We start from the raw sequence: 15,426 nt of genomic DNA, 5'->3' as shown, positions 1-15,426 counted from the left end.
TTGTGAATCTTTGGAACTTCTTGCCATAGAGAGCTGTGGGGGCAGAGTCTTTGAACTTTTGAGATGGAAATCTTGATCAGTTGGGGATTCAAGGGTTATAGAGGAAAGCAGGAGAGTGGATGAGAGGAATATTGGATCAACCATTATCCTTTTGGATGGCACAGCAGGCTTTAGGGATTAAATGGCCTACTCCTGTTCTTATTCCTTTTGGTCAACAACTCACTGAGATGCTGCCCAGTACAGCAAATGGAATTGCAACGAAACACTTCAGAAGGTCTTTATATCATTGGAAGAATCCAGGCTTTATGTCCATAATCGATGTATTTAAAATCCTTTATAGGGACAATTAATGAGATGGAAACCAACTATTGAGGGGGTGAAGAATGAGGGATCATGGATACAAAATACACCAGAAAAGATCGAGTCCAGACGCTCAGGAAATCCCTTAACCCAGAGGGTGGGGAGGCTTTAGGTGTCACTCCAGATTAATGGCAGGTGGAGGATCAATGTCAACATTCAGGATTCAATTGGAGAGGCGTGTGAGGATAAAGGGGATTGAATGGATGGGGGAGCAGGACAGGAAAATGTGATTTGGACTTTTTGCTGATGTGGAAGTGAAAAGCCAGCATGGGTTATTGGGCTGAGTGATTGAACACTCACTTGGTCATCCCAGCAGGAGATACTGTGCTGCCAGTGAGTTCCAAGCACCTGTGCAGACCCTGACACTGGGTTCGGTAGGTAATGATCCAGTACATACTGGGGATCCTGCAGGTGATGTCTAATGCTTGACACATTTAAAGCTTTCTGACTGTCACCAGCAGATACCTGTGACCTAACACTGGAGGACATGTGATAGCAGAGATGGAGCAAACTGGAATTGAATGGGCATCTGGATGTATGGCATGGTCTCGACAGTCACTGACCCACCATTTACAATGGATCTGTATGCTGCAGTGGGAATGCTAATCACCCCCCAATATCAAAAACAATAACTACAGTGACAGAATCAAACCCAAGATGAAATGGGATTTACCCTTGTGTAGAGTCCTTTACTGATGAGCACAGCTTTTGTTTCTGAAGGAAAAATGTGAGCAGGACAATGCAGATCAAGACAGCGAAGCCCAGAATGGTGCCAATGATTAAATTGGAATCTGAAGTCCAGGGAATACCATAGGAAGACTTTTCTGTAATATATTAGAATGTTACACACACAGTCACTTCAGTCTGAGTAATTTCTAAGATTGTCAATAACATTAATTTTGATTTCTCCAGCATAGTAACTTCCCTCCTGACTCCCCAAAGCCTGTCCACAATCTACAAGAGACAAATCAGGAGTGTGATGGAATACTCCCCACAAGCCTGGATGAGTGCAGCTCCAAAAACACTCAAGAAACATAACATCATCCAGGACAAAGCAACTGGCAGTATTAGTCACCACAGTCACAAGCATGTAGTCCCACCACCACTGACTCCCTGCTGTGCACTATCTATAAGATACACTGCAGAAATTCAACAAACATCCTCAGACACACCTTCCAAACCCACGACCTCCTCCATCTAGAAGGACAAAGGCAGCAGATACATAGGAAGACCACCTCCTGCAAGTTCTCCTCCACGACACTCCTCATACTGCCTTGGGAATACCTGCCCTTCCACTGATGAAGCACAGCAGCCGGGTGCTCCCTTCCCTGTTCACACCAGTGTTCACTCACATTGACTTACCAGTTACAATGAGCTGGCTCCCTGCTCCATAGATGTAGCTCCACACTATACACAGCAGTATCATTGAGAGTCATATTGACAAGGCTCAGAACGTAACTGTTCCTGCTGACGTTCCTGGAAAGCTGAACAAGATCGGGGAAACCCTGGGTCTTGGTGAGGGTGCCATTCACAAAGTGGCTTATCACCCACTCCCTGTTGCTGCCAGGTTGCTGGTAGTGCCAGTGGACATCAGTGTCAATCACACTGGCATTGTACATGCCACACTGGAACTCAACAGTTTCACCCTCTGCTACCTTGCTGACCACTTGATCCTGAATAAGGACTGGATCAGCCAATGGATCTGCTCATATTGAAAAGAAAAACATAATGTAACTGGATTTGTAACATTTTATGGAATCTCCTCTTGGTTAAATGTCAATTTGCAGAGGATAAACTGAAGCTTCCTGTGTGGATATTGCTGTTTGCAATTTGAGGGGGAATGATTTGAAACATATCAATCACTGAATGCTTTCCAATTTGCTGCTGTGATTCATTTTGTGAATAAACTATCAAGGGGAGAATTTCACAATGCTCACGGCTGACTGATTGAAAGAGATTCAGCAGCCATTTAAAAAGTTTCATTCTCACTGAAAACTGAAAGAAAAAAGCTGAAAGTTTCAAACAGCCTGCAATGGGTGGTCCCTGAGCACACCCTCTCTGATTCACTATTGCTCCATCCAATTCTGTATCCAAACAGTGTGCAGGGTGTAGGGAGAGAGCAGGACATTGGCAGTCAGGAATGCTGCTCATTTGAAGAGTCGGTGCAGACTGGATGGGCTGAATCTACTCCTATTCCTATGTGCCACTGTCTGTGTCTCTTGGACTAAGGGAATGAATGAGGGTCATAAGAAGGGGAGTAACCAGGGTGGGGGTGAGGAAGGGTTTAACTCAAGGCAAGGACATCAGAGGTAGAGATGGGAGTGTCATTGTGCAGAACAGGAGCTTCAGGGGGTTGTGGGAAATGACGGCCCAAAGACTCGAGAGCTGAGAGTTTGAAATTTCCCGGATAAATTACTCACATCTTAATGAGCCCTGTTTAATCTTTAGTTTAAATGACGCTGAGAAACATATCCAGTTTTAATGTGGAACTGACTCATGGGAGCAAATGTCTGTGAAATACAGCAAATTTCAATTAAATAAATCCTTTTGTATTCTGTTAAATTCTCAAATTAAAGATAAATACAGGCTGATGGATTAATGTTGAGCTCCTATGTGCAGCCTTGGCACTGAACCCTTCTCTGTGTGAACACAGCGTTAGATAATTACGGAGTCACCCTTTTTGCGACCCAGACCTCTCATTGGCAACAGCGTCTCCAAACAAGGCACCAACTGTTTGCTTCTTTATTGAATTTGCTCACAAAAGAGTTGTAACACAGTAATACACAACAATTCCAGGCTAACTGAGAGCTGGAAACATATCACCTTAATTCCTGATGTTCCCATCAATTGTTGTAAAAACCCATCTGGTTAACTAATGTCTTTCAGGGAAGGAAATCTGCCGTCCTTTCCTGGTCTGGCCCACATGTGACTCCAGACCCACAGCAATGTGGTTTGTTCTTACTGCCCTCTGAAATGAACAGGCAAGTGACACAGTTTGAGGGCAATAAGGGATGAGGAACAAATGCTGGCCTTGCCAGCGATGCCCACATCCCATCAGAAAAATGGAAGACAATTCCCTGATGAACTACATCCTGGGAGTTCCCATTGACTCATCTATTAACTGGAACAATGTAATAAATAGTGTCTACAAGAGCAGGCCAAGGTGAGTAGCTCACACTCTGCCTCCCACAGCCTGCCTACCATCTATCAACAAAGCAGAAATCAGGAGGATGGTGGAACAACTTGCCTGGATGGGTGCAGCTCCAACAACACTCAAGAAGCTATATGCCATCCACGACAAAGCAGCCCACTGGATGGCACAACAACTAACACCTTCAACATTCACTCCCTTTTACACTCATGGACAGTGGGTACTATCCACAAGTTGCCATTCAGTAACTCAGCAAAGCTTCTCCAACAGCAGTTTCTGAACACACAACCTCTCCCATCTAAAAGGACAAAGGCAGCGGGTACATGGGACAACATCTCTTTCAGGTTCCCCTCCTGGGCACTCACTATCCTGACTTGGAAATACCATATAGAACTTGTGTAAACATGGAACATTTTATACAATTTTTTAAAGTTGAAATTAGGGGGCTGACTATTCCACGAGTATTGCGTTTGAGTGGATGAAATTCATGCTTAGTATGAGTCAAAAAATGGACAAACAAGAGCCAGATCGCTTTATAAAATAATATACAACAAAACGAAAAAGGAATTATAGCCATTATTGAATATTTATCTACAAAATAACTGTCTCCATTCTGCCTGCTATAGAAGAATGGTACTGTCGTACCATATTTCAGTTCCCAGTACCATAAAGTGCATGTAGGACTATACATACCAGATATACTCATGTATCAGTTGAATTTTTTTGACTACTTTTTATGGTTAAATTTATGGGATTGACTATTACAGGGATACTACATTTGAGGGGCTGAAATTCATGTCCTTCAAAATTCATACCATATAGTTGGCAGAAGAAAAATTAACGTCCAAAAGAATAAAGAAAAAAACTCAAGAATTACAGTAATTCGGAAAATCTGATTGAAGCGTGGCGGCTGGTGGACTGGAAAGCCCAGAACGGAATGGCATAGCCAGCAGACTGGAAAGCTGGAGTGGAGTGTAACGGGCAGGCACACTGGCTCATAAATGTTGATCTGTTAACTGTGAAGAACCAGGGTGGAGTTTTACATGAGATATATGGAAAATTCCAGACTTTTGGATGAAAAATAGGGGGTCGACTTTTACATGAGATCACACTACATCATCGTTCCTTCAGTGTCAGTGGATCAGATGTCACAACACCAAGGGAATCACAACAGCTCAGGAAGGCAGATCACCATCACCTTCTCAAAACATTCAAACTAGGACCAGGATGAGGTCATTCAGCCCATTGTGTCTGCACTGCATTTCAACATAATCATGGCTGATCATCCAACTCAGTCCCTTGTTCCCACGTTCTCCCCTTACCCTTTGAACTCTTTAGCCCTCAGAACTATATCGAAATCTTCCTTGAAAACATTCAATGTTTTGTCCTCAGCTGCTTCCTGTAGCAGAGAAGCCATTTCTTCTCAAGGGCCATTCACAATGAACAAGTACCAGCCCAGCCAGTGATGAACCCATGCCAATTATGAATGAAACAAAACCAGACAGAGACAAGAGAATGTTAAATGCATTACTGAGAACAAACGAGATGGTGAAGCAGAAAGGCAGAGAGAAGAGAAAGAGTTTGAGATTGAGGAACCGGTCCAAGAGGAGAAAAAGTTGATTCAATCTGTGAGTAAAAGCTGAGAATTGTTCGATATTTATATTGAGCTCTCTGCTTTCTCTTTACCAGAGGAATTTAACACATTCTCCTTTACTAATTTCACTAAGGCCACTGGCTTAGCTTCCTTTACGTATCTTTCCCCACATTGCCTTTCTTTAACAACCTGATTCCTGATGAAGGGCTTTTGCCCGAAATGTCGACTTTCCTGCTTCTCGGATGCTGCCTGAACTGCTGTGCTTTTCCAGCACCACTCTAATCTTGAGTCTGGTTTCCAGCATCTGCAGTCCTTGTTTTTACCTTTCTTTAACGACTAGCACTGTGACTTTACGTGTCCCGCCTAACCACAGTGGAAACACCTGAGACCTTTCACCTCCTTTCCACCCTCTGTGATGAGACAAACTGTATTCACTGCTCACAATGTAGTCTCCTCTTCATTTGGGAAATGAAACACAGACTAGGTGACCACTTCTCAGAACACCTCCATTCTGTCTGCAAACACACTGAACAATTGAGATGCATCTGTGACTAATTCAGATAAAAATAGTCAATAAACAGAAATGATTAAATAAAAAGTGTGTTAAATAATATTTCTCAACTCTTGTCAGAATCTGATCAACATTTTGGAGGCACCATTTTTTTCTGCTGCAGGTTCAAAACTCATCTTCACTGCCATTGAGAAGGACAAGGGCAGCAGATATATAAGAATGCTACCCACTGCAAGTTTCCCTCCAAATCACTCATTATCCTGTCTTGGAATATATCATTGTTTCTTTGTAGTTACTGTAATGTGGTCAGCCAGATAGATGTCATAGAACATGAGTTCCCTGATTGGGGCTGTTTAACCTATTCCAGTCAGGGAGCCCTGGCTGACAGATAAGAACACGAATGTCAGAGGTCCTGCTTGTTATGGACCAGGTCAGATAACCCACTGGCAAAACAACTTGAGGAACCTCTGCCCATTTTTCATCTGCCTGGACATATGATGGTCTCCATATCCTCGTTAAATGCATTTCTTTCAGTTAATAACATTCAGGGATACATTTAGATTCTTTTTCTGTGTATGCCTTTTGATACAATTGCTGTAATTCTTCATCTTTCTACAGTACCTCAGTTAATTTATCTGAGCTAAAGATGTCTGCTTTGTCATCTATCTGTTCCTGGTTTGTCTCAACCATCTGAACAGACAGGGTACCTGCTAAGTCCACTTCAACTTTCTTATTAGTACGCTTTGCTCTCTATTTTTCTTCTGGTGACTTTGTGACCTCATTTCCACACAGTCAGGAAAAATCCCAGGATATGTGTCCTGCAGTCGTTCAGTTGCCTGAGTTTCTACTGGCTGTCCAATCACCATAGGCAGAATGTCTACCTGTGAACTAGCTATATCATTAGCAAGGACAGATTGTATTCCGAGAGCTGCGAGTTTGTCCAGTACTCCGACCATGACTTTTCTTTTCTTCACTGGGCAATCTAAGCTCATTTTACATAATTGAGCACTTCTCTCATCTTGAATTCCTGGTGCTCGCACCTATTCTGGCAACAGTCCTACAGAAGTACATATATCCTCACCTTTCAGCATCACAGATTGAGAAGGTCCTGTATCTCTTAAAATCTTAACCTCTTTACCAGCTGCTCCTGGCCAATGCAAGCTTATGCTCTCTAAATCAAGCAGGGCAAACCTGGTAAAACTCTTCTGCACCTACTCCAAATCCTCCATACCTATAATGTGCCAACCAGAATTGAAGTGTGGCCAAATCAAACTCTTAAAAAGCTGCAACAGGACATCTTGACTCTTGTACTCAATGCTCGAACCAATAATGGCAAGAATTACATACACCTTCTTTACCACCCTCTGTGTGCATGACCACTTTCAGGGAGCTATGAACTTGAAATCCAAGATCCCTCTGTACATCAATGCTATTCAGGGACTTGCCATTAATTGTATAATTTTTCTGAACATTTGATCTCCTAAAGTGCAGCACCTCACACTTACACGGATTAAACTCCATCGGCCATTTCTCTGACTTTTTCTGCAATTGATCGATAACCCACTGTATCCTTTGACAATCCATAACTGCAGATCTTTGTATCATCTGTAACCTTACTAAACTACCCATCTACATTTTCAACCTTGTCATTTATATGTATATATTTCACAAAAGTAAAGCTGAAATTGTAAAGGAGTTACTCAACACTTAGGTGTTTCAGAGAAACAGACAAGTGCAGTCGAGGTAGAAAAACTCGAATTACAATTGAGGAAAATGGAGTTAGAAGATAAACAAAGAGCAAGAGAGGAAAGAAAGAGGAAGAGAGAAAGAGAGAAGAGAGGGAGAGAGAGAGAAAAGAGAGAGAGAAGGTTCTTAGCTGAGCAAAGAGAGAAAGAAGAAAGGGTGAGGAAAAGAGAGAGAGAAAGAGGGAGATTTGAACTTGAGAATTGCGACTTAATCAGCAAAGTCAAGTTAACAGGATGGAGATTAAAATAGAAAGTAGTGGTTTATGCATATAAATATGTCAAAACTGCCACATTTTGAAGAGAAAGATGTTGAAGCTTTCTTTATTTCATTTGAAACATTGGCTAGGCAGATGGAGTGGTCCGAGGATATTTGGGTCATGTTAGCTCAAACTAAACTGGTAAGCAGAGCTCGTGAGGTATTTGCTGTGCTGTCAGATGAGGGAACAAGAGATTATGAAGAGGTGAAATAGGTTATTTTAATTGCTTGTGAATTGGTACCAGAAGCATAAAGACAGCGGTTTGGAAACATAAAGAAGGAACCAGGTCAGACTTATGCTGAGTTTGAAAGAATTAAACATAGTCATTTTGATCAATGGGAGCATGCTTTGAAAATAGATAAGATCTTTGAGGCTCTAAAACTCACTTCCAGAGATTGTAAGAATTCACATGGAGGAACAGAAAGTTCAGAAAGTGAGAAGGGTAGCAGAATTAGCAGATGAGTACATATTGGTGCATAAGACAAGTTTCCAGCCAGAATTTCATCCTGTGAGCAATAGAAGTTGGGAGAAGGGGAGATCCTACACTACGAAACCAAGAGTAGAGAGCACAGGTAAGAATTTGCCACAGGATAAAAAAGAAGCCCAAGAGGGTGGAAAGGAGGTGAAAGGTCTCAGGTGTTTCCACTGTGGTTAGGTGGGACACGTAAAGTCACAGTGCTAGTCGTTAAAGGAAGGTAAAAACAAGGGTTGCAGATGCTGGAAACCAGACTCAAGATTAGAGTGGTGCTGGAAAAGCAAAGCAGTTCAGGCAGCATCCGAAGAGCAGGAAAGTCGACATTTCGGGCAAAAGCCCTTCATCAGGAATCAGGTTGTTAAAGAAAGGCAATGTGGGAAAAGATGCGGTAAAGGAAGCTAAGCCAGTGGCCTTAGTGAAATTAGTAAAGGACACCTCAAGAAGAGCCGAGGAGCTGCAGGAGAGTGCACAGCCTAGGCCGGGGCTGGGTATGGAGTTAGTTCCTGATGTCCATAAAGAATTTGCCTCTGTGGGTAAAGTTTACTTAGAAAGAACAGGGAAGAAGGGCAAAATGGTATAATTTTGAGAGATGCAGGATCTAACCAGTCGCTGATAGTAAAACATTAGTGAAGATACACTCTTCCTGATCTGTTACCTGAGAGTATGGAAATTTGTAGGATAGATGGACAGAGATTTAGCATTCCCCTATGTAAGATCAGGTTGGAGTGCCATCTTAAGACTGGGGAAGTTATAGTAGTAATGATTGACAGAGCGTCAGTTCCAGAAATTCAGTTTGTTCTTAGGAATGATTTGGCAGGATCCAAGGTGGGAGCAACACCCGTTGTTGTGGAGAAGCCCAAGGAGGACCAAGACACTGAGGAGTTAAAACAGAAATATCCTGATATTTTCGCAGACTGTGTGGTAACCAGATCCCACTATCATAAGTCACAGCATGAAATAGAAAGTAAAGAGAAAGATGAAAGAGTTGAGGTTCACTGAGAGTACACCCTGTTTGATGTTATGGTGCAGGAAAAACTTGAACAGACAGACGGTCAGCGTTATGGACTAGGCTAGACCACTCAAAACAGTCTTAAGCAGGCAGCCCAGACCATAACTTCACAATGTGTTTCAGTAAATGAAAATTACCTGGAGTAAATTAACGAGGTTGACTGCTAGATTGTAAAACAGACAATAATTTATTCACAAAATTATACAATGAAACACAAAGAACAGAATAAAGAACCCTTACAGAACTCAATGTATCCAAACTAGACTTAAGTATGCTGTTCCAAATATACACAACAGTCCCAATAACTCCCTTTAAAAATCAGTATAAATGGAATACATGCTTACAGGTTGACGTTGAAGGGCAGAAGAAGAGAGAGAATTTCCTCACAGCAGACTGTTGAACCCGCAACCAGTTCAGGACTAAATTAAACCGCTCAGCTAGAGAGATGACCACTCCCCTTTCATTATACAGGTCACTTCTAAAACATGACCACTTTGGCTGAGGTCTCATTTGTTCACAAATAAACAAAAGGCCTTTCAAAATCCTTTTCATCTCTGTACCAAACCAAACTGATCATAACCTGGCCTAGTTTATTATCCCTCTGAAAAAAAAACAAGGACATAGTATCCTTGAGAAAAGAAACAGCTTTTAGAAAAAGGGACTACCTTTGTGACCTCTCCCTCCTTAAAAAAAAAGGACCATCCACACCACAAGATAGCTTCATTTTTAACCCTTTAAAACCTGGTTAGTAGTCTAAACACTCATATACACTATGCTGACTTTAAACATGCAAACGTGCACAACTACATGCAAATTCAGGCCACGGTACACCCACCACCAAAAGCCTCTGTCTCTCATTTGAGTATCAAATGCACTTTTAGCTAGATTTACCACCAAGCCTGCCTTTCGAAGTTGATCAAACAAATCTGATAAATGCTAAAATGTTCTTTCCATGAGTGTCTAAAAATCACCAGCAATAACCTTAATAGCCAGTTTCTGAATTGTGCCTGGAACGTTTTTCATGCCAACTGATATAGTTCATTTGGTATTATGAAAATCAAAATGGCCTTTACTCTCTCTGATGGATGTACTTGCCATTAGCCTCTGAGCAAGTCTAACTGAGAAATGTAAGTTGTTTGTTCCACTTTTTTGATACAGTCCTCCAACCATGAAATTGGAATTGCATCAGTCTTTGTAACGATGTTGACTTTGTGATAGTCCACACAAAACCATTTGGTAGTATCTGGTTTTGGCACCATGAGTTTAGGAGTGCTCCAGTCACTGTAACTCACTTCAATTGTGCCATCTTGGAGCATGCGCTCTATCTCCTTCTGAACCTGCGCCAACTTTCGAAGGTTATGCCAATAAGGATGTTGCTTAAAAGGGACAGCATCTCCTATCTCTACATCATGCACAATTAGGTTAGTACTTCCCAGTTTATTTCCGCATATTTCCCTATGTGATAGGTATAACTCTTTGAGGCCTTTTTGATTTCTTTTTGTAAGATAACTCAATAATTTTATCCCAATTTTGACAATTTCTCATTGTCCAATTTGATTTGAGGAATGCCCAAATCAGAATACTTTGAACTTGCTTCTTCCTTCAGTGCTGTAATCATTAACACCTTCTCCTCTTGCTTTCCTTCCCTATCAAAATACCTTTTGAGCATATTCGCGTGACATACTCTGAGATTTCTTCCTGACTGGAGCTGTTATCAAGTCATTCACCTCACTCAATTTCCTCCCGATCTGATATAGTCCTATAAACCTTGCTTTTTAAGGCTCACCTGCTATTAGAAGTAACACCAATACCTTATTCCCAATTGCAAAATTGTGAATTTGTGATTTCTTATCCTCTTCTTGTTTCATTGTATGCTGTGATACTTTTAAATGCTGTCCAGCCAACTCTCCATCTCTATTTAATCGTTCTCTAAAATTTGACATGTAGTCCAAATGGGTGGTCTCTGAATTCTGACTTATTAATTTCTCCTTAATCAATTTTAACAGTCCTTGTACTTCATGTCCAAAAATTAATTAAAATGGACTGAATTTGGTCGATTCATTTGGTGCACCTCTGATCGCAAAAAGTACAAACGGAATTCCCTTATTGCAATCATATGGATAATCCTGACCATAAGCCCTCAACATGGTCCTTAGTATTTGATGCCATCTCTCTGGTGCTCCCTGTGATTCCCAATGGTACACAGTAGATTTGAATTGCTTTATTCCCAAGTTATCCAGGCTGTTAATCTGACTGCATTTCTATTTGTAGTCCATATCCTGTAAAAAGAAATAAGTAATTCTTCTCTAACCCTTCTGGCTGTGTTGCTGCATACTGGGATTGCCTCTGGGAATCCAGTTGACATATCCATTATTGTTAATAAATACTTATTCTCACTTTACGGTTGAAGTAGGAGATCTATGCAATCACTCAAGACTCTTGTGAAAGGTTCATCAAATACTGGAATGGGTATTAAAGGTGCAAATTTTATTACTGCCTGTGGTTTTCCTATTAGCTGACATGTATGACACATCTGGCAAAATTCAACTACATCTTTGTATAGTCCAGGTCAGTATACTTTGTATTTTAGCCTGTGCTTACCTCACCTGTAAATGACCTCCAAGTGGTAGCTCATGTGTCACTTGCAGCACCTCCTTTCTATACACTACTGGCAAAACAATTTGATGAATCTCTGCCCATTTCTCACCTGCTTGAATGTGTGACATTCTCCATTTCCTCAATAAGACATCATTTGTGAAGTAACAACACACAGGAATGAATTCACTTTCCATCTGTGTAAATGCCTTTTAATATAACTGTTTCAACTCTTCATCTTTCTGCTGTAATTCAATCAGTTTTACAGAGATAACAATACTTGCATATTTACCTATTGCTCCTTCTCTGTTCCACTTATCTGATTGAAGAAAGTTTCTGATAAAACTATGTCAGCCTCCTTATCTGTGCCTTTTGATCTCCCCTGCTTCACCTTGTGTCTCTGTGATCTTGTGGTCACACAATTAGAGAAAATTCCTGGATGAACATTCTCCATGTCTTCAGCTGCCTGTGTCTCCACTGGCTTTTCAACTACAGTAGACAGCATGCTGACTGGTGAATCAGCTATATCATTTGCAAGGACAAATTGTATTCCTGGAGCTAAGAGTTTGTCCAGTACTCCTACCATGACTTCTTCATTCTTCACTGGACAATCTAAGCTCACTTTAATTGAGCACTTCTTGTCTCCCTTTGAATTCCTGTAACCAGTACCTTTTTCAGGCAATAGTCCCTCAGGAATGCATATCTCCTCATCCTTCTGCATTACAGATTGAGAGGATCCTGTGTCCATTAATGTGGTACCCTCCTTACCCGCTATTCCTGGCCTGTGTGAATAAACCAGACTGATCGTGCCCAGCCTAGTTTATTATCCGTCTGAAAGAAATCAAGGACAGAATATCCTTGAGAAAAGGAACAGCTTTTAGAAAAAAGGGACTAGTTTTGTGACATCAGACAGAAATGTTTAGTCTTGAAGGACAAAGAGACTTGCAAAGGCAAGATGACATGATAAAAGACCTATAAAGAGGCAGAGAATATTCCAAAGGGTTATTGTCTGAAAGATAAAATCCTAAAACAGAAATGGAGACCATGGCAGGTTCATGCAGAGGAGAAATGGGCCAACGTGCACCAAAATTGTGTTGCCAGTAGCGTACAGTCGGGAGTTGTTATGAACCTCGTGTAGGAGGTTACCTTGGGTTCAAAAGACTCAGACTAAAGTACAAAAACATTTTTATTGGCGTGGAATGCACAGGGATATGGATAACTTCTGCCGTACGTGTTATCGATGCCAAATGGTAGATGTGCCACAGGCGGTCATAAAACCACAACTCTGTTGCCAATTCCCACATTTGAAGAACCTTTCATGTGGGTTAAAATTGATTGTGTAGTTTCCCTCCCCAGAACTAAAAGTGGGAACCAGTACTTGTTAACCATATTGAATGTGGAAAAAGTGAGGACTGCAGATGCTGGAGATCAGAGCTCAAAAATGTGTTGCTGGAAAAGCGCAGTCGGTCAGGCAACATCAAAGGAACAGGAGAATCAACATTTTGGGCATAAGCCCTTCTTCAGGAATCAGGGCTGAAGAAGGGCTTATGCCCAAAATGTCAATTCTCCTGTTCCTTTGATGCTGCCTGACCGACTGCGCTTTTCCAGCAACACATTTTTAAATCATATTGGATGTGTCTACCAGATTTCCGGAGGCAATACCATTATGGAGTATCAAAGCAAAAAGGGTAGTAGGAGAGTTATTAGTTTTCTTCACACGGTATGGTCTGCCCAGAGAGATTCAGTCAGAACAAGGGTCAAATTTTACTGTTGGCCGTTTAAGAAATTTATGGATAGCTTCGGTATACAGCACTTTAAATCCAATGCCTATCAACCTGAATCTCAGGGAACTTTAGAAAGGTGGCATAAGATCCTGAAGACCATGTTGAGAGCATATTTACAGATCTGTAGTTTAACAATCATACATGTTGCAGGTTGAAAGAATGTAAATGCAGCTGCGCTATTGTGGATTTAACTGAGAGAGTTCAGATGAATAGGTATATGGGAAGAAGATAAGAACTTAAATTAAAGTTAATTGCATGTTAGGGTAATGTGTTTAAAAAATAGAGAAAAAAGTGAAGCCATCTTTTCATTATGATGGTTCAGCTTTTCTTCGGCGGGGTGGGGGGGGGGGGTTGTTATGAAGATGTGGGTGCACTGTGCCTTTAAGAGAGATAAAACAGCAGAACTATCTAACACAACTAAGTGTTCTGAAAAAAAAAATTTGGTCAAGCAACATGAACAGCAGGATTCCTGGAAATGACAAAACAGATTTGAATTAGGCCATTCAGTTGAAAGAGAAAGAACAGGCCTACATCCCCGGACATAGAGGGAAAGCATGTGGTGATTGTAACAAGTTCAGCCAGGTGGACATCTCAGAATATGAGTTCCCTGATTGGGGCTGTTAACCTGGTCCAATCAGAGAGCCCTGGCTGAAAGATATAAACAGGAGTGTTAGAGATTCTGCTCACTCTGAGAGCGGGAAGCTGGACCTCTGTCTAAGAATCTGCATGATTTAATAAAGGCGATCTGGGTGATGGGATACCGGCCTTTGTGGAGTTACTTCACCCTGTGTGCTGTCATTTTAAAAAGAGCTTGGGATGCAGCTTCATAGTTTCTTGAAAGTGAATTCACATGTAGAGAGGATGGTGAAGCAAGTATTTGGTACACTTGACATTGAGTACAGTAGTTGGGATGTCATGTTATGGCACTACAAGACATTGGTGAGGCAACCTTTAGAATATTGCTATAATTTCTTGTTGCCTCTCCATATGAAAGATGTTGTTTAACTTGAGAAGTTGTACTGAAGGGTTTGAGCTATAGGGAGTGGCTGAATAGGCTGGGACATTTTTCCTCAGAGAGTTGGAGATTGAGGGGTGATTGTATGGAGGTTTATAAAATCATGAGGGGCATGGATCCCAGGGGTATGAGGACCTGAGTGGTAACTTTTCCAAGCGGATAGTTGTATGCATATGGAATGAGCTGTCAGAGGAAATAGTGGGAGTGGGTACAATTACAACATTTAAAAGGAATCTGGATGAGTGTATGAATAGGATTCATTGAGATGGTTATGGGCTAAATGTTGGCAAATGGGTCTATGTTAGATTGGGATATCTGGTCAGCAGAGATGCGTTGAATCAAAGTGTCTCTTTCTGTGCTGTATGACTCTGTTGCTGTATTTCTCAATTAAAAAGCAGCAGGTTTGATTCAGTGGGTGATTTTAAAGTCTACAGCATTGATGAGGACTCCTTTGGTGCCAGAGATTTCGATGGGGCTGAATTTATTCATTGCAAACAGGGAGGCTTTCTTGATACAATATCTAGATGGTCCAACAAGTAACCAAGCAGTTCTGGATTTTATACTTGGGAATGAGCCTAGCCCAGTGATTGAAATTGTAGGGTTTAGGAAATTGAAATCATATAACGCCCTTGAAGGAATACAAAAGAAGCAAGAAAGAGCTAAAATGTGGAATAAAGGTGGGGTGGGGAGGGCAGAGTGATCATGAAATGTCCTTGGCACATTGGATTAAGGAGAAACGCAAGGTACTTTACACATTAATTGGGAACAAGAAGGTAGCTAATGAAGGGGAAAGGTCACTCAAGGGCAAAGGAGGTAATGTATGCATGGAGCGAGGGGAAGTGAGTGTGGTCCTTAATTTGCATCAATATTCAGAAAGGAGAAGGACATGATGATGATAAAATCAGGGAGAGGTCCTTAATATTCTCAGGC

The 15,426-nt window shown here is 41.4% G+C and overlaps 2 protein-coding genes across 2 annotated transcripts in view; one reads left to right on the top strand and one right to left on the bottom strand.

Annotated features, from left to right (window-relative positions):
* Positions 1-15,426, top strand: part of LOC122552552 (immunoglobulin superfamily member 2-like) — a 1,022,215-nt gene that overhangs the window by 75,213 nt on the left and 931,576 nt on the right. The gene's annotated exons all lie outside the window — the stretch shown is intronic.
* Positions 1-15,426, bottom strand: part of LOC122552557 — a 47,090-nt gene that overhangs the window by 11,092 nt on the left and 20,572 nt on the right. The window contains exon 3 of the mRNA XM_043695261.1: positions 1,034-1,184. Within this exon, the coding sequence (XP_043551196.1) occupies positions 1,034-1,184 (151 nt within the window). The remainder of the gene's footprint in view (positions 1-1,033; positions 1,185-15,426) is intronic.

Source organism: Chiloscyllium plagiosum, chromosome 9, assembly GCF_004010195.1.
Source record: "Chiloscyllium plagiosum isolate BGI_BamShark_2017 chromosome 9, ASM401019v2, whole genome shotgun sequence".
NCBI classification, from domain to species: domain Eukaryota; kingdom Metazoa; phylum Chordata; class Chondrichthyes; order Orectolobiformes; family Hemiscylliidae; genus Chiloscyllium; species Chiloscyllium plagiosum.
The sequence above is the reverse complement of the archived record's forward strand: the minus strand, read 5'-3'. Positions and strand labels throughout refer to the sequence as shown.